An 18,369-nucleotide genomic window follows, 5' to 3' on the forward strand; every position below is an offset into this window, starting at 1 on the left:
GATGTCTCACACACGATCATTATGGAAAATCTAATCTCATTTAATCTTTATTCATTAAAAAAAAAAAAAAACAGATTGTTACGTTGTTACATTGGCTTGAACCGCCGTTCTTGTTTTTTAACGTTGAATATTGATGATTCTAGGTAATTGTTCCTTAATTGTACTCCAAGTAATCTTTAGTTATTTGTGAGACCAATTGGGGTTCGACATTGGATTATTACTTAATACAAGAAACAACTCCAATGAAATGTTTAATCAGAGTTCTTTGCTGATTGCAAATTTAATTAAGTCTTGTCATCAGCATACATACTCAGGAGCCCCTTTTTAACTTTTACAAAGTAAAAGGGGGTAAAATGCTCAGCAGCCGGCATCAACTACTTGAGCAAAAGAAATTGTCACACACCAAACAAAAATGGACGCTCACTCCCACCCGAATTGTAAGGACAATAGTACAAGTGCAGAAATAACCCTAACATGGCCATAACACACATAATCATAGAAGATAGGTCAATAATTCATTAGAGTAGCAAAAGGGAGACCTTTCTAACAAACAACATTCATCTTCTGCTTCCTGGCCATAACAAACTTCCTCCAAATTGTCGTGATCTCCCTTGTTTTCTCCAGATCACTCTTCTTACTCTCAAGTGTCGTCCCAGGTTTCTCACCGTCTTCATCAGCAGCCTTCACATTGGAGCTAAGCTTAGATGGAAGCCTGTCAAGTTCACTCAACACTTTTTTGATGTCATTCACGAGCCGCTCCGCCAAAGTGCGAGAGAAGTCTTCCCTAATGACAACACGTAGCACGGTGATGTGTTGCGCGTCTGGGGGCATGGTGTATGCCGGAACGATCCATCCAAAGCGGCGAAGCAAGTCGGAGATTTCAAACTCGTCGTGGCGGTGGTTGTCCTTCAAAGAGAAGGCCACCAAGGGTACACCTTCGTCTTTGGAGACTATGTTGAAGCGACCTGTCTTCTCCAATCCTTCTTTTAGTACTATCATGTTTTCATGACAATTTTCCATGACATTCCTATATCCCTGATTTACATATACAAGAATTAACATATTAGTATCACGTTTCAGACTTTCGCACATATTTACTTGATCACAATTAGATGTCTCAATGATTTTCTATTGGATTAATATTTTATGCAAGATTGACCTATCAGGAAATTGGTGTCCTATTAATTAGCCATTTGACATGTACATATAATTAATTGTAAAATTTTCATGATTATTTCATTTTCATTTAGAAGTTATTAGTGTACTCACCTCAAAACCCAAGCGAATCAGTTGATAATATTGAGCAATAACTTGGCTGGAGCCTGCATTGTGAAAAACATTTATACTCAGTCGAAAGTTTAACATGTACTTAATTAAGTGAATTATTGTTAATTCTATCACTAAATTAATGAAGTCTTTTAAAAAAGTACCTTTTGAGAAGTTGAGGGTGAAAGTAGGTTGGTCAGCTCCAAGATAGTTGATATGGAAGATGAGTTCCTCCGGCAAATCTTCTGTGTTCCTCCAGATGACCCATCCAATCCCTGCGTACACAAGTCCGTACTTGTGTCCGCTAACGTTGATGCTCTTCACAAGGGGCAAACGGAAATCCCATTCCAGTTCTGGGTAAAGAAATGGAGCAATAAACCCACCACTTGCTGCGTCTACATGGATTGGAGTATCCCATCTGCGTACCCAAGCAGAAGATGTAAACCAGTAAATAATGTGTCACATCAGTTGGTAATAAAAGTTTAAAATACTACAATTCTTAATCTTGTACAAATGCACCAAAGTCACAATGTACGTACATACGCCTACACAACGAACTTGTAAGATAGAGATAGAGATAGAGATGCATACCCAGTTTCCTTGTTCTTCTCTATCAAGAGATCATTCAAGAGCTTGACATCTTCGAACTCACCATTGAGGGTGGAGCCGAGGATAGCAGCAACGCAGATTGTGTTCTCATCAACCATTTCCACTGCTTTCTCAGGGTCCATTACATAGTAGCCCTCCCTCAACTTCACCTCCTTCAACTCCACCTCAAAATACCTTGCAAACTTCTCCCAGCACACCTTAAATTTATACAACAAGATATATTTATTTAGTTCAGTATATATGTAGCAGAGGAAGAACGAGTCACAGTAGTTTGATTAATTGCAATGCTGAAAGTACCAAATTTTTTGTGCACTAGTACTTAAATCACATTACATTACGCGACAAGTGATGTTTGAGTACCAACTAGTCATGATAACTAAGGCAACAAGTCAACCACTCATGTCACATACCGTGGTTCATCAATGTAGTTTAAGAATGTGGCCTTCATAACCTAAATTGTTTAATGATAGCTACATGAATACCTGGACATTGGCTCCGGTGACAATGTTGGGTTTGTCAACGGGTTTGCCCTCAGCTCTCCTCTTGTTTTGCCACTTCCTCTTGAATGCCAAGCCAGCCAACATGATGGCCTCAGAAGAGCCCACCGTTCCCACTCCAACTGCTGCCTCTGAATCTCCCAATGGTGCATTGAACAGATGAGCTATCATGTTTACGCACCGATTCTGTCATATTTTCATGCGCATAATATCAAAACACACATCAGTTCCATGTATGCACTAACTGTAGGTGGACCACTTAGCTTTCAGAATTTATCATAAGGTTTGTAAATTAATTCTATAAATTAGTAGAAAATAAATTACAAATTCGTTTGGAGTGGTTAATTGTATCATTCAGATTCTCAGAATGAGTGTCATAATTGCATATATCCTTGGATTTTTATTTCTCTCTCCTCACGTAAGGCAATGCAATCAGTATAATTGTGAGCTGTCCTCCATTAGTTGGTATACGCAAAACTTTAACTTAGAGAAACAAACGCAATGCTACAAATATGGCAGTTGAAAATTTTAAAAGTTGGAGGTTGGTTAAAAGATGAACAAAATTAAAAATTCACTATTCAATTTCTAATTCGCTTCCGAAACTTTAAATGTACGACTATGCAGTCAACATTTGGAAATTTCTTGACTGAGACTGAGACTGATTCTAATTCTAATTCTAATTCAGGTTTAAAACTGATTCCTGCATACTCGATCGTCAATGAAAGTTTGGTCCTTCCTTCTTGCATCATATCTTTCACATCAACACGTTTTAACGGACTGAATAATTTTTACGTAAATGGACTGGCTTCTTTGCCCTCCCACTTCTCATACATTTTCATTCTTTTCTATTTGTGCAGTTACGGTTAAATCACATCAACATTTTATATTACTATTGCTTTTTGTCTTATTATCTATATAAAAAATTAATTTAAATGTTGACGTGGCTTAACCGTGACCGTGACCGTGACCGCACAAAATAAAAAAGGATGAAAGTGTATGAGAAGTGGGAAGGCAGAGAAGCGAAATCCTATGTAAACCATGCGTGCAATTAATTTTGACATACGTAACTGATGATTTTATATTTCTTAGAAGGGGAGGGAATAGAAAATAAAAGTAGTCACACCAATAAAAAATAAAAAAATAAAAAAAAGTAGTAAAGGCAAAAAAAAATAATTTATACATCTATCTACTATAATCGAATTGGCCAAGATTTTGGCATTGCCAGATAGCAATACGATATTCCTCTTCATCTGTAAGTGAAAGGTCTTAAGTTCAATTCTCTCCAAAGAAAAATTTTGAACCACATTATTGCTAACCCATTATGAGACTAAGTCTACCCCCTCCGTTACAATATCGTTTCCTCAAAACAAAAAAAAAACAAAAAAAAGTTCGACATTTCAACTCATCCTTTGCGTCTCTCCTTGTGCATTGAAGTGAATCGAAAGATAAAGGCTTTATTTTGGAATCAAGTTTACCCTAAATAAATCAAAATCAAAATAAAACAAACATAAGAAAAAAAATATTTTTCATTATCAAAACTCGCATTCAGTCATTTTAAAAGTATTTATAATATACTCTTTGAACAAAACTTCTGAAAATATTGGGACAATAATGTAGGAGAACAAATTAAAATTGTCCTCACATTGATTGAAAGTTTTGCAGTTCATGGGTGCATCATTAAAACCAAATGTGCATAAGGTCTGACTATAAAGACACGAGTCCCTTTCTCCTAAACCGTATGCAAGCATTTTTGCTTACCATCATTGAGCGTGGTGTATGTTCATTGCTCTAGTTATCATCATTAGATGATTTTGAATTTCGAGATTCGTATAGTGAATAAGCATAAATCTCAATATTCAAACTCATCTAACAGCGATAAATAAGATGATGAACATACAACACATTAAATGATGGTGAACAAAAATGCACTCAAACCGTCTTGTCCAGGAATATAATTTTTGGCACAGACCAATCAGTGGAAGTTGAAAGCATAACAAAGCCGCACATGGCCTTCGGTGATAGCCTGATAGGCGGCCCGACAGCCCTTTCTTATCCACCCAACCAAACTTGTTGACTAATGACCGTAAATAAAGCTCAGAGGCAAGCATCAGAAACCCTACCCCACAGCTAAGAATTCATTCCAAAGAATTCAATATCATTTTTTTTTTTTGTCAAAATATCATATTAATTATTAAGTACCCACTTGCTTCACTGGATTTGTAATTAGTGGTCCAAGTTTCCAAGTAACTAACTAAACATCAGAGCCAAAATATTAATTTAAAACTAGAAAATTACTGAAAAATATAATGAAAAACTGTTATCTGAATTTTTATGATATTAAATACGGATTTGAATTCCATCCAGATCTAAGGTGTAGGAATCCTCACATTCTAACTGTTCATCGTATATCAAGTGGTTAGAAATTATTTTGAATTTTTTTATATAAAATTAAACATAAATATTACATAACAAAAACTGACCGTACAATATACGATGAACGGCTAAGATGTGAGGATCCCTAGAATCCCCAGAAAGAACATCCGGAGAGGATCCTCATCCATTAAATACCACCAGAGAACTCAGTCAACTCTTGTTATCGCGTAAGTAGTGAATAAGGTTTTGAGTTTCTACACATGCATTCCGAGTTCTAAATTCTTGTAATAGTTTTGAACATTTTTCCTTCTTTTAATATTTTTTTTTAAGTAGTAATTGTTTTGGTAGTTAGGTTTTTTATTCAATAAATTGCTTATCGAGTTCAAATCATTATCTTTCTTAATATAGCTTGGACTGGTTATATCAACCGTAATTTAAAAAAAAAATAACAGCTCTTTTCATTCTCCTTAAAAGAAATCCATTTTTACTTTCGTGTAAGATTTTCACTTCACAAAGCCTTGCATGTGGTCCTAAGATCAATTTTTTATAACTTTGCAACTTAAAATAATTCTTCTAAATATTTTGGCCACGAAACTAAGTTTATAATTTATAACTTTTTTTAGTGAGATAGAAGATAATTTTCACACACTTTTATTAGTTTCTCACACACTTTTTTAGATTTTTACCTTTCAAATTAAATAAATCAAATAAAAATAACCAATATAATTAAACAAAAGTATGCAAAAGTCAAAATAAATGTATTTATCATTTTTTTTCTTCAATAACAAAGACTACTTTCGTTGTTGGGTACCTTGCCCCCGACACGGCATGACATTGATATATGTGGTGAATCGACTCACATTTGAAGTCCAAGTCCGTCGTTCTAGAAACTGAAACATCTATAGGCATGGCGTGTTGGATTGGAATAATGCACGCGTCTCGGTCATATCACTAACACTATTCCTATTTAAATAATTTAATTCACGTTATTCATGCTACAGTTTGATGATATTCTTTTTCATTTGAAAGTGAGAGATTTTAAATTCGAATATCGTAGATAATAGATTCGATATTAAATTAAATTGTTCATTGTGTGGTTTATCTGAACCCCTCCTTTTAATAGTGACCGTTTCGTTTGTGCAATACTGCTATGGCGTTGAAGTTTCTGTGGGATAATCGGGCAAAGAAGAGAAGAACGAATGTGAAAAAGACGAAGAAGATAGACTTTTCAACCGACAAGACGGCAAGACCTTTTCCTATTTTTTCGGACAAGTAGAGAGGTTGTGGGACCTAATATTTAACTATTACCTCCTATCACTTTCTCTAAATCGGCAATTTTAATTAAAAAATAGCATCTAATGGCACAGAACATGAAAGTAAAATACATAAAAACATACTAAAAATATCCATTTTAGAGTTCTTCATCGAAATCAATTTGTTAATCCACATGAACTTACCTTATTTGTTGATCCACATGAAAAAGAATAGATCTAGTTGAAGACTAGAAGCCTAGAAGGCATGGTAACATGGTGAAGGATAGCTCGGTCGGCTATCAGCCTATCATACAAAAGGCATTTGATTGGAGGAGAAATATTTTTTATAATTTAATTTGTTTTCATTCGATTTTTTTTATTATTTGAGAAAATCAGAGCAGTAGTTCCTAAACTTTAGTCTAATTTGAGGTTTAGTTCTTGAATTAAAAATTCGTGAATATTGGTCAATGAACTTGTTATAATATAAAAGAGTTGTTCTTTTTTGCTAATTTTGTTAAAACTTTCATTCATTTTTCATTCCCTTAAACCCTTTATTTGATGAAAGTTTTGATGGAGTTAGCCAAAAAGATCATTACTCCACATCATAATAAATTTAGAAATCAATACTCACGAACTTTTAGTTTATTGACCAAAAATCCAATTGAGCTAAAGTTCAGAAACCCTTAGAAAATAATATTGCGATTACTACCAATCAGGCCTTAGCATGTGGATTATTAAACATCGAACGCAATGAACAACGTCGCAAACATGGCATCTACTTCTAAAACATCTAAGAAAAGATTAAGTCGTTGTTTATGATATATAATAACCCTAATTAACGCGTCTACAGTTAACATATTCTTACCCACTCCCACGACTAAGACGTGCTAAATTTTATGCTGTTCTTGTTACTTTAATATAATAAATAATTGCTAAATGGGAGTGGATTCAGATTGACGATGAATGATATTGATAAAAAAATGCGACTTTTTAAAAAGAGATAAAAAGAAATGAGTTAATTTATTACCTGGAGCTCAGTGGTGACAGGGTACTCATCCATGTCGACGTAGTTCTTGTTGATGGAGGCCATCATGAGTTTATCACACTCAGGCTCCATCCATGTCGTCACGAACGATGCCAGATTCAGCCTAGGGTTCCCATCCAACATCAGCTCATCGTTTATGATCTGGTACGCTGCCTCCTTCGGGATCGAATTTTCCGCCATTTTGAACCTTCGTGATAAAAAATCATCCATCTCACGATCAAATCAATCGGTACGAATCATGCACATGTGCGTAGAGGGAGGGAAATTCGTTTTCATGCAAAATTGTATTATATAGTCCGACTGTAAACCTAAATTGTATTAAGAATATTTTCGCAAAATATATGGTTTAGATTCATAGTACTACGGATGAAAAAAAAAAAACCACAAAATAAAGAAATTCATGTGATGTAATTACCTAGGAAGAGAAGTTCGGACGTATCGAGAAGCGAAGGTTGAGTGGATGGAGACGTCCGACTCCGATGCAGCCCTTGAGAGAGCCATGGTGGTGATGATATCGATCTAGAGATGTAAATGTGGTATTGTGAGGGAGATTGGGGTTTTGGGAAGGAAGAAGATGGATAGTAGTATACAACTGGGGGAGGACAGAGAGAGATATTTATAAGGAAAAACAATTTCTTAATTGGTGTTTCATTAAAAATAATTTGTGTTGGAAACTACCAGGTCAGCCCCTACATTTGGTCAGTGCGTTCGTCCTACAATTCGGTGATTGAATTCGTATAAGAAGACTTTTGCACTCCCTTTTTTTCTTAATGTAGATAACTCATTCAGAGATCTTAGGTATGATTCTCGTCAAAATTAAATTTGAACTATATTATTGATAACTTATTGTGAAGCTAAGCCCACTCATCCTTTCTTAATTTAGATAATCTCGATTATTAAGAAAAATGAAAAATGAAAAATAATACATAGCCTAGAAGGAAGGGCATCCCCTAAGGGCCCGTTTGTTTGCCTTCACTAGACTTCCTTGGATTAGACTGGACTGTAATCCGGTGTTTGTTTCACTCGGGGACTAGTTTAATGAGACTCGCCTCGACTGAGTCCGACTAACAGCTTCGCTACAGGGTCTTAGCGAGACCCCCCAAAATTGGGCGGACTGCTAAGACCACTCTACTCCGCTTCACTCCTACCCGCTTCGTCCTCCAATCTACCTCTTCCTCGCGTCCCACAACCCATTTCAAACCCAGATCCTGCCAAATCCGAAACAAAAAAGCAACAAAATTTCCCAAGGTTCCCTTTTCAGAACCAGATCCAACTCCCAAAATTCGAATCCAGGTAACCCAGAAAACCAAAAAAAAATTTGCAGTGGGATGAGCTTGAAATTTCACCCAGAAAACCCAAACCAAATCCAACCCTCATCTTCTACCTTCGAGCCAATCACACATGCACCTCGCCTCCTTCAATCTCTTTCTTGCTATGTGTTTTGACTTTAAGATTTGCAAACGATTTTGTGAGAGGAAGTGAAGAGGCAGGAGGCAGGAGGCGGAGAGGAATGAAGAAGCATAGAGGATTTGCTTTGGAAATATCGGTCTGTTCTTCAAAAAATAAAGGTTGTTCTTCTAAAATAAAAGTAAAGGCAGCAAATGAAGCATTAATTAGGTTTTTAGAAGTTAAATAACTACAAATAATATTTTAATATTTGTTGTTTTGTTTATTTTAAACGCAAAAGTAAAAAAATAATTAGTTTGTAGTTTAGTCAGATACTGCACCAAACGCTTCACTAAGCTAGTCCAGTTTAGTCTAGTCTAAGCCAGTCCAACTTAGTCCCTGAAGCTAGTCCAGTCCGAGATAGTGCAGTGCAACAAACGCACCCTAAAGTTATTGAAGATGTAAAGATTATTCTTTTCTCCGTGACCCTCGCCCTTGACTTTGGACTTTACTTTAGGATCCATTCAAAATCAATGGCTGGTTTTTCTTTTTCTGTTCTTTGTTTCATTAAACTGAGTAGGGTCAGTAGTTGATAGTTATAGACTTTCTGAGAAGAAGATGAAATAGGAAGAATTTTAAGAGCATGTTAACTGACAGGGACTAGAAATTGAAAAAATTGTGATTTGAATTTCTTACGTTTACTAGAATATGGGTATATGAATTATTTCATTTCTTAATTTTTTTTTTTTCTGTGTTTAGTGACACCTATTGAATCATAACATGTGAGTTTTACCTTGAAATCCAATTTCCTGTACTTAGCTTCTTTATTTCTAAGTTCTTCGATTCTTTCATTCTCACATTAGTGTAAAGTAAACATGGTCTGCGTTCTTTTTATTTATTCTTCCAACAACCAAAAAAAACGTATTCTTTGTTTTCTTTTAATTATTATTACTATTACTACAAACTAGTAATTATACACATGTTATGAATATACTTATTAAAGTTCGAAACTGAACTAGTCAAAACCCGGAAATCAACTCAAAATTGATGAAATTGTGCAATAACATGATTCAAATTAAAAATCAATTTGTGCACTTAGGTATCGTTTGGTACGCAGACAGGACAGGACGGAACGGAATGGAACGGGACGGGACGGGACAGGACGGAACGGAACAGAACGGGAGCAAAGATGCCCTCGGATGGAAACAAAGAGGAAGAAGAAGGAGACGGAGAGGTTATAATTTTGTGTTCCACGGATGTGGAACGAGTCGTTCCAGGCGAGTGAGGTGGAACGAAAATTCATCCAAAACTCGTCCCGTAGAACAGCTCGTTCCACCTGTTTTAGGCGCACCAAACGTGGGACGGAACGTCTTGTCCCACTCTATTCCGTCCCGTCTCACGTACCAAACGGTACCTTAATGCACAGGCTCGTTCTGGCAGCTTAGTTGGTGACAGGATCCTGTTTGATTCATCCACCACCTTTACAGCTTCTCTGTTTGTTTTTTCTTTTGTTTCCTTCTTCAGCCCCTGTTGTTCGCTCTTTTATTAATTATTATTAAGTTACTTTTTTGTGCGCCTATTCTCATTGTTGAGTTTCAATAATTTTTAATGGTTAATTTCCCTCACCACCAAGTTTATATGTTTTCATAAAACTCTTTTAAGTTTGAGAAATTACGCTAACCAGAGCTTAAGATTTTCATTTTGAGGATATTTGAAATTCTTTTTTTTATATGAGTTCTCATATTAGTTATAGTAGATTAAGTCAGCAAACTAAATAATCTATGTTATATCGAAACGAATAATGTTATTCATACTATATTTTTGTACCACATTTTCATACCACCTTAGGTGACATTTGACGTGGACAGCCACATTATTTGAATTAATCAAAATTTTAAATTTAGTTTATTATTTAATAAACTAATAATTAAGAAAGATTAGTTAATCAAATGATGATCGTGGTATACGATGAGACTTTCTCATTCATTTTCTTGGGTTTTGCAAATTTTTCAAATAATGTGGCTGTCCACATCAGATGCTAGCTAAGATGATATAAAAATATAGTATAAAAATATGGTATGAATAACATTAATTAACAAAATAATTATGTAAAATGATTAAGTTAAGAAAAGTTTCCGCGTGAAACTTTCCTTCTTCCCCTACTGCCTCTCGAAATACAATAATTATGCAAAATGATCAAGTTAAAAAAGTTTCCGCGTGAAACTTTCTGTCTTCTTTACCTACTGCCTCTCTCCTCTAGATTCCCTTCCTCTATCCTTCTCTCTTGATCGTTCAGTCTTATTCTCTCCTCTATGAGTTTTTCATTTTTTTTTTCCGCTTCGAGTGTAAAAGAGGCAACTGGACCTGTTTCAAAATTTTCTTTCCCATGGGCCATATCTCTATCAAATTGCGAAAGAAAAAACGAAACCCAGAACGAAAGCATGCTCCCCACCTTGACTCCAGCATCTGAAAGGAAAATTTTCAAAGTTTTGGAGAACCCGTTGTAGGAAGAGCCACGGCGCAGAGGAGTGGACCCTTTTGGTCGGGACAGAATCTATCGAAAAAATTATTTAGATGACTTAATCTATCGAAAAAAAAAAAACCTTAATCTAAAGACCATATAAAAAATGACATGTTTTCAAAATGAGGACCTTAAAAAAGTAGTTTTGCTACAATAAGTATTGGTTTGGTACTGAACTGTTTTTATAAAAAGTGGATATCATAAAAAATTGAGCTAAAAAAGGTGTTTGGTAAACACTTAAAAACAACTTATTTTCATAGTTTTGGGTGAAAAAAAATTGAAAACGAGAAGCACAAAAAATGAGCTTATTATCACAGAACAGCAGAAGCAGTTTTTTTTCAAAGCACAGTAATACCAAATCAGCCCTAACACTCTAAGAGCAGTTCCATTGGGGAATTGATAGACCAACACCCAGGCTATCCACTCCAACCTAGCATTTTGACCGGCACCCAGCCCAAGCCAGACAAGAGACCGACCTAAAATCGACAAATCCACATGTCGGGCCTTTTGACGTTAGTCGGGTCATCAGCCTCCCACACGATCAACGCGTCGCAGATAGATCTTGGTGCAGAGCTCCTCGAGGCTGAGGTTGATTTCGGGTTCTTGGTGCAAAGCTCCTCGGGGCTGAGGTTGATTCCGAGACGGAGGGAGATTTCGGGTTCTTGGTGCAGAGCTCCTCCAAATCCGAATGGGGAGAGAGAGAGAGGGAGAGAGAAATGCAGGGAGGTTCCAAACTTACTTTCTTTTTTTTTTAATAAAATTGACTAGGCTATTTTTTGTTAGGGGTGGAGATGCATGTGGTCTATTACTGTTCATTGGGGGGTCTATCACTGTTCACTAAGTGGATTAAATAGGCTAGGTGCTGGCACATTTTTTTAGGGGTGGAATTGTTCTAAAGGGGCGTTTGTTTGCCCTCATTAAGTTTCACTAGACTAGACTAGATTAAATATTAGTCCAATTCGTGTTTGTTTCCTAGCTGGACTAGTTTTAATGGGATTAGTTAGGACTCGCTTTCACTAACAACCTCACTAGCCGTTCTTAGCGTGTCTATTCGAAAACCATCGAACTAGCTAAGAACTTCTTCGTCCTGCTCGAATCACCTTCTCGACCTCAATTTCGACGGCACAAGCTTTGAGCGCGGCTTCATCTCCAATGACGAACTCGTCGACTTCTTCATCTCTAACGATGACCTCATCAACTGGGTCATCTTCGTCATCTTCTTCTCCTTCGTTGCTTCGCTATCACATGGTTGTGGCTTTGAAGCTACTGATTTTGGCTTTAGCTTCGGCTTGCCTCTTCGTCACTGGGTCATCTCTGCCATGACTGCTTCATAATCTCAATTATCTTCTTTGTATGATTTTTTTATATTAAAGGAATGATTTGGCTGTGGTACGATTTTTGTTCTGAATTTTTGTAAATAGATCTGCAAGTTTTGGGTTTTTTCTTCTTCTGGGATTTACCCAGTTGATTTTTGTTCTGAATTTCTGTAAATCGATTTGCTGGTTTAATTGGTTACTAGAAAGCTTGCCTTTCTTTTTGGAATTTCTAAAGGCTTGGCGAAATGGTTAACCAACAAATTCTCTTAATTGAACAAGAAAAGTAAGAGATTGATGCATAATTTGATAGAGAGAAAATGATGGAGAAGAGAAATGAGGAAGGGTAAAGGAAGGAAGGGGAATGAAAATGTGCTTGGATCCATTCATCTCCAGATTTCACTGCCCTTTTTATTATTCATTTTTGTTTAATTTTTAACGTAAATTTGAATTAAAAACTGCAAAAAAAATTATAGTCTGTGATTTAGTCCGACATTACACCAAACACTTCACCGAGTTAGTCCAGTTTAGTCTAGTCTATGCCAGTCCAGTTTAGTCCTTGAAGTTAGTCCAGTCCAAGACAGTCTGGTACGACAAACACACCCTAAGAGGTTTTAATCACTTTCACATCACTCTTGAAAAAAATTTACCTTTATAATTGGTTACCATAAAATAAGAAAATTGTTATTAGAACTCTAAAATTTAATTGTGCACTTTAAACTTTTTATAATTAGAAAGAAAAATATACTCATAAAGAATGCACAATTAAGCATATTATTAAAGAATGAAAATTAATGAAAATGACTTTAAAACTTTGAATTTTAACTAAAAGTCACGTAATAACTTTATTTAATGATAAAGATAAAAGATAAAAAAAAGAAAAAAAAACAAAAACTTATTCAACCCAAAGCACGTGCGCATGCGAGCAGTGCGAAAGCAAGCATCTACCATTTCAACAGAAAATCAACAGTGCAAAAGCAACACACAAATTACTTTTTAAATATTTCATCGGGAAGGAAAAGGTTTTGAGAGAGAGAGAGAGAAGAGAAGAGAATGCCCACCAAATCCATTCAAACTGACATCAACAAATCCCAAAAATTTCCAGAGAGAGAGAGAGAGAGATTTGAGATAAAAAAATATATTACTAACATCAGTACATGACTACCACTTAACCGTATACGTGGGTAGGCTCTCATCATCGCCCCATGTTCAAATTATGGAATTCTTTATTAATTTTAACCCTAACCATTTGAAACCTAAAAATAAGGAATATTATATTATAATCATCAGTGAAAGCACATTAGCTTTTATGATATTTCATTTATGCATTTGTTGTTAATTTTGTATTGAATAAATTAAAGGAAATTCAAATAAATTGTTTGAGAGAAATGTTCTCTATAAGAATATAAGTATTATTGTAAGTGATTCATATAACAATGAGAAGAGAGTTTCAAATTTTGAACCTTTTAGTGTTTAGTTTATGAAATAGTCAGTATTTAGTTTAAAAAACAGTGATAGTGCTAGTGTTCGATTTTATGAAATAGTCAGTGTTTAGTTTACGAAATAATTAGTTTTTTTGTTAAGAAATAGTCAGTGTTTAATTTACGAAATAGTGATTGTACTAGTTTACGAAATAGTTATAATACTCGTGTTCGGTTTAAGAAATAGTCAGTGCTTAGTTTATGAAATAGTGATAGTATCCATTTAAGATATAGTCAGCGTTTAGTTTAAGAAATATTGTTCAGTTTAAGAAGTAGTCAATGTTCAATTTAAAAAATAGTGTTCGGTTTATGAAGTAGTCAATATTCAGTTTAAGAATTAGTGTTCAGTTTAAGAAGTATTCAATGTTCTGTTTAAGAAATAATGAAAATATTAGTGTTCATAAAACTGAATAATGAATTTTTTCCTTATTTTTGATCTTGTATTATTATTACTTAGTTTGTTCTAAAAAATTATGAAAGAATAGTCAAATAAATAAACAATAAAATAAAAAAATGAAAAAAAAAATTGTTTATGGAGTGAAGTGAAAGGAGAGAGGAATGGGGAGAGGTGAAAAAAAAAAAAAAAAGATGAGAGACGAAGTTGATGTGAATGGGTGAAGTGAAAGGAAAGAGAAAATTTTATGGGACTATGTGAGAGAGAGAGAGAGAGAGAGAGAGAGAGAGAGAAAGAGATTAAACGATTGAGTGAGGGACAGTGTGCATGTGTATGATGTTACGATTGAGTGAGGGAGAGTGTGCATGTGTATGATGTTTTGTTGGTTTTTATTTTTTTTTTTGTTATTATGTTAAACTTTTATCCTTCTCATTAAAATTTGGACTTTTTTTATTATTAAAATTTAAGTTTTTTTTTAATAAAATAAAGTTAGTAGATGATTTTTGGTTAATTAAAAATTTAGAGAAACCCTTTTAATTAAAACTTCCATAAAAAAATAAAAAGACAAAAAGACAAAAGCCCTTGCATCCCCCTTCCAATTTATTTTCTTAACCACAAGCTCTTTCCTCCAGTAAAGTAATCTCTAACCGGGCTAACATAGCACCGTCCAAAATTATAGCATTGTAAAAAAAAATATTTTTAAATAAGCAGTATCAGACTATATTTATATAGAAAAATTAATAAAAAAAACTTAAAAATTTTGAGTTTTAACAAAAAAAACCATCATATAAGTTTATTTAATGGGTAGTAGAAATCCAACATTAAACCAGTCCAATAAGACTAGCCCAAGCAATTAGTTTCCACTTTTACCCTTGACTTCTAGTCTTTGCCTGTTTAATCTTCTCCCCATTTCTTGATCTCTGTTTAATCTCTACTATCGTTTTTCTTCTCAATTCAATTCAAATTTCACCATTTTGCAATTGAATCAATCTCTCTCTCTCTCTCTCTCTCCCCTCCTTCCCTCCTTCCCTCCCTTCCTCCCTCCCTTTCTCGATCTCCACCTAATCTCCGTTTTCGTACCCTGCGACAATTTGAGCCTTGAGGTGCCCAAGCAAATATACGAAGTAGCTCTTCCATTGTCGAAGAGAAGTGAGTAGAGGGACGAAGAAGGACGACCACCCTTCTGCTTGTCAGAAATTGCCACTGAGAGTGAAGATTCTGCAAGATTGATCTTTTGACTTTGCCGAAATATGGGTCTGCTTTTGGTTTGCAGCGCCGCGCTGATGCTGCTGCGTTTAATTTTTTATTTTATTTTTTATTTCTAAATACCCAAGTCCCTCTGATCTTTCTAGCAAGAATTGTGGTCATCTATAGAGGTTTGCTGCTGCGCTTTAGCAATATGCCGCCCATCAGCGGTAGAAAGTTGAAACTTAGATGGAGAAAATGAGAGAAAGATAGAGAAAGAAAGAGAATGACCAAGATAGAAAAGGAAAATGAATGTAGATAACACGTGTGTTCTAGATAGTAATTTTATTATTTTAAAGATGTAGATTCAATAAAATATTGTAGTCTAAATAAATTGATTGATTTGATTTACAATAAAATAATAATAATTTTAGAAGGAGTGTCAAATATCTGTTGGGACACAATTTATTTTTGTCCAAAAAAATAGTGTAAAAATGTAATAGGTTTCACCGGTGCCAACCTTATTCAAATATGGTGTGAAAGCTATAAGGTAGTGTATATGCTTCTTATATTAGTTTTAGTATTATTGATTGTAACTGACACATCCCGACCGAGATCAGGGCGTGCTGGCCGTCACACGAAGGTGACGTAGCCATGTGCACGTGCGGAAGCTAATGAGATAGTAATATAAAAGTACGAATAACTAAAACTAGCATACAAAGTACTAAAACAAGTGCTAGCGTATGTGAGACACAAATTCAGAGTAAGTCTACAGCAGTCCAAAAGGAAAGATGCGACATAAATACACCCGAAGGTGACCCTACAATGGTGAGTGTCTGTCAGAAATGCCGGGACGCCCTCTGGGAAAAACCACCGAACCTGCTAGACCACTAGAACCTGGAGGGGCGCAAAAACAAAAGCGTAAGTGGGCAAAAACAAAGCTCTTTGAAAACTCTTTAGCAAAATACATTCTAACCCATCGCCGTAAAACCTGTATACTTCCCAGAAAATGAACATATATACGTATGTATAGATATGCCAAACATGCTCCAAAATATGCCAATCATGCTCGAGAGTATGCCACATCAGAATCTCATAATAAAATGTAAATGCTCAAGCATAACTCATATCAATATCATATAATCTGGCAGCCGGGAGTCACCTAACGTGACCTGTACGGCTGCATATAGAGCTCAAATCTCAAACTCAATAACTGAATCTGCACACGAGTCGGAACCACCTAACGTGGTCTGTACGACAAGACTGGGTGTAATATATATACGCTCTAGTGCTACGATCACGTGAAGACTGTGCGAATAATCGCGGGTCACCTACGAGTCGGAACCACCTAATGTGGTCTGTACGACAGGACTGTGCACCTAACTTGGATCCAAGCTGAGCGTGTGGTGCGGGAGGTGAACATCACGTGAAGGACTGTGCCCTGGCCACGGGCGGGAGCACTAACACCGGGGGTGCAGGTTATGAGCTCTCTAAGCATCTCAAGCTACTACTGAATACAAACATGAATACCACTTACCTGACACTTACCTGTGCGTCCACAGCACCAAATACACATATATAAATGTATGCCGCTACTAATGCATGTGATGATGCATAAGCGATAATAATAAAGTGCATGGCATAAATCAATTAACCCTTTTTAATCTATTTCTGGGAATTTAGATGTATATAGGTATATACGGAAAACAAAAGCCCACTCACTGATAAGTGGAAGGGTCGTAGCCCCCCTGCCTCGAGTATGCACGCTCGTCCTCGGGATACGAATCACCTATACGCGAAATAGCTACGAAAACGTTAATTTAAAAGCACATAATCAACTTCTCGTAATAACTTCTCATACATTGCTCAAAATGGACAAATGAATATACCAACGTGCTCTACACATCCTCAGGATCACAACCATATTTTTAGAATAATTTTCCTCCGCCGCACGCGCCGGCCAAGGCACGGACCTACGCGCCCCCCACGCGCGGCCACATGCCATGCACACTGACGGCGTCAACTGACGGCGTTAGGAATATTCCGTCAGTTTTGACAGATTCCGTTAACGGCGTCAGGAATATTCCGTCAGATTTGACGGAATATTCCGTCACCTTCTCCGACGAGACTCCGGCGCCGGAAAACTGGGAAAATTTCAACCTTAGTTTTCTCACTCGTTTCTCAACCAATTTTCATGATTTTTGAACCAAAATGAAGCTTAGGACTAGTAGAATCACGATAGACTAGTTTTAAAGCCTAAAAACCACGCGATCATACCTGTCTTCAAACTCAAAACTCGGCCAACTTTGAACCAAGCTTTCCCGACGTCCAAACTCGTCCAACGAAACACTCCGAGGCTCCTTGGGACCTCACTAAGACATCTACAAGCTTCAAAATCCCAAAAACAGGCTAGTTTAAGGTTTGCATGAATAGTAACTAAAACGGACCTCGTCGAAACGACGTGAAAACGTTAGAATTCTTACCTGGAATTGGTATGGTTGTGCTCCTCACAACCTCACGAGTTCAATGGTGTAATTGGTTTCTTGATTTGTAATGGTTTGAGTATGTTTGTGTGTGTGTCCGTACGAAGAAAAGAAGAAGAAGAAGAAATGGAGGATTCGGGGAGAGAGAGAGAGAGAGAAGAGACAAAGAAGAGGCAAAAAGGGAGGGAATCACGGGAGAGAGAGAGTGATGTGTGAGTGTGTGTGTGGTCCTACAACACCACACTACACAACACTAAACGTAAACAAACAAATTAGGGGTAAAATCGTAATTTCCCACGTACGTTAAAATGAAACTTGGGACGGGATGTCACAGTAACCACTTTTGAAAACTAAACCAAAATAATATACATTATTTTTGTAATAGAACAAAATAAACACTATTTTTTTTAATTATAGCAAAATAACCACATTATTTATGAAAACTGAACTAATATAACTGACACACCCCGACCGAGATCAGGGCGTGCTGGCCGTCACACGGAGGTGACGTAACCATGTGCACGTGCGGAAGCTAAAGAAACAGTAATATAAAAAGTACGAAT

General features: G+C 36.1%; 1 protein-coding gene across 2 annotated transcripts; it reads right to left on the minus strand.

The window, feature by feature from the left end:
• Positions 1-243: 243 nt before the first annotated feature.
• LOC137740859 (glutamate decarboxylase 1) lies at positions 244-7,753 on the minus strand. Of its 2 annotated transcripts, none has more exons than XM_068480665.2 (7): positions 7,459-7,753; positions 7,026-7,230; positions 2,358-2,558; positions 1,858-2,072; positions 1,431-1,684; positions 1,270-1,322; positions 244-1,035 (listed from the first exon to the last, which is right to left on the minus strand). In XM_068480665.2, exons 1-7 carry the CDS (start codon positions 7,542-7,544, stop codon positions 544-546), a joined length of 1,506 nt encoding a protein of 501 aa, XP_068336766.1. In that variant the 5' UTR covers positions 7,545-7,753; the 3' UTR covers positions 244-543. The 2 variants fall into 2 exon arrangements, with proteins under 2 accessions (XP_068336766.1, XP_088556595.1); XM_088700469.1 differs by having other exon boundaries at positions 7,026-7,351; positions 7,459-7,727.
• Positions 7,754-18,369: the final 10,616 nt, after the last annotated feature.

Source organism: Pyrus communis, chromosome 9 (genome assembly GCF_041283825.1).
Source record: "Pyrus communis isolate YQ-2024b chromosome 9, ASM4128382v1, whole genome shotgun sequence".
Classification (NCBI taxonomy): Eukaryota; Viridiplantae; Streptophyta; class Magnoliopsida; order Rosales; family Rosaceae; genus Pyrus; species Pyrus communis.

What these genes read in the sequence shown, in the direction of transcription:
- LOC137740859 (XM_068480665.2), bottom strand. Translation starts at nt 7,544, where the DNA reads ATGGCTCTCTCAAGGGCTGCATCGGAGTCGGACGTCTCCATCCACTCA. An exon ending in GAGAAGAACAAGGAAACTGG is followed by an intron (nt 1,685 to 1,857) that starts GTATGCATCTCT and finishes TTGGGTACGCAG; the next exon opens with ATGGGATACTCCAATCCATG. An exon ending in TGATTCGCTTGGGTTTTGAG is followed by an intron (nt 1,036 to 1,269) that starts GTGAGTACACTA and finishes TATGTAAATCAG; the next exon opens with GGATATAGGAATGTCATGGA.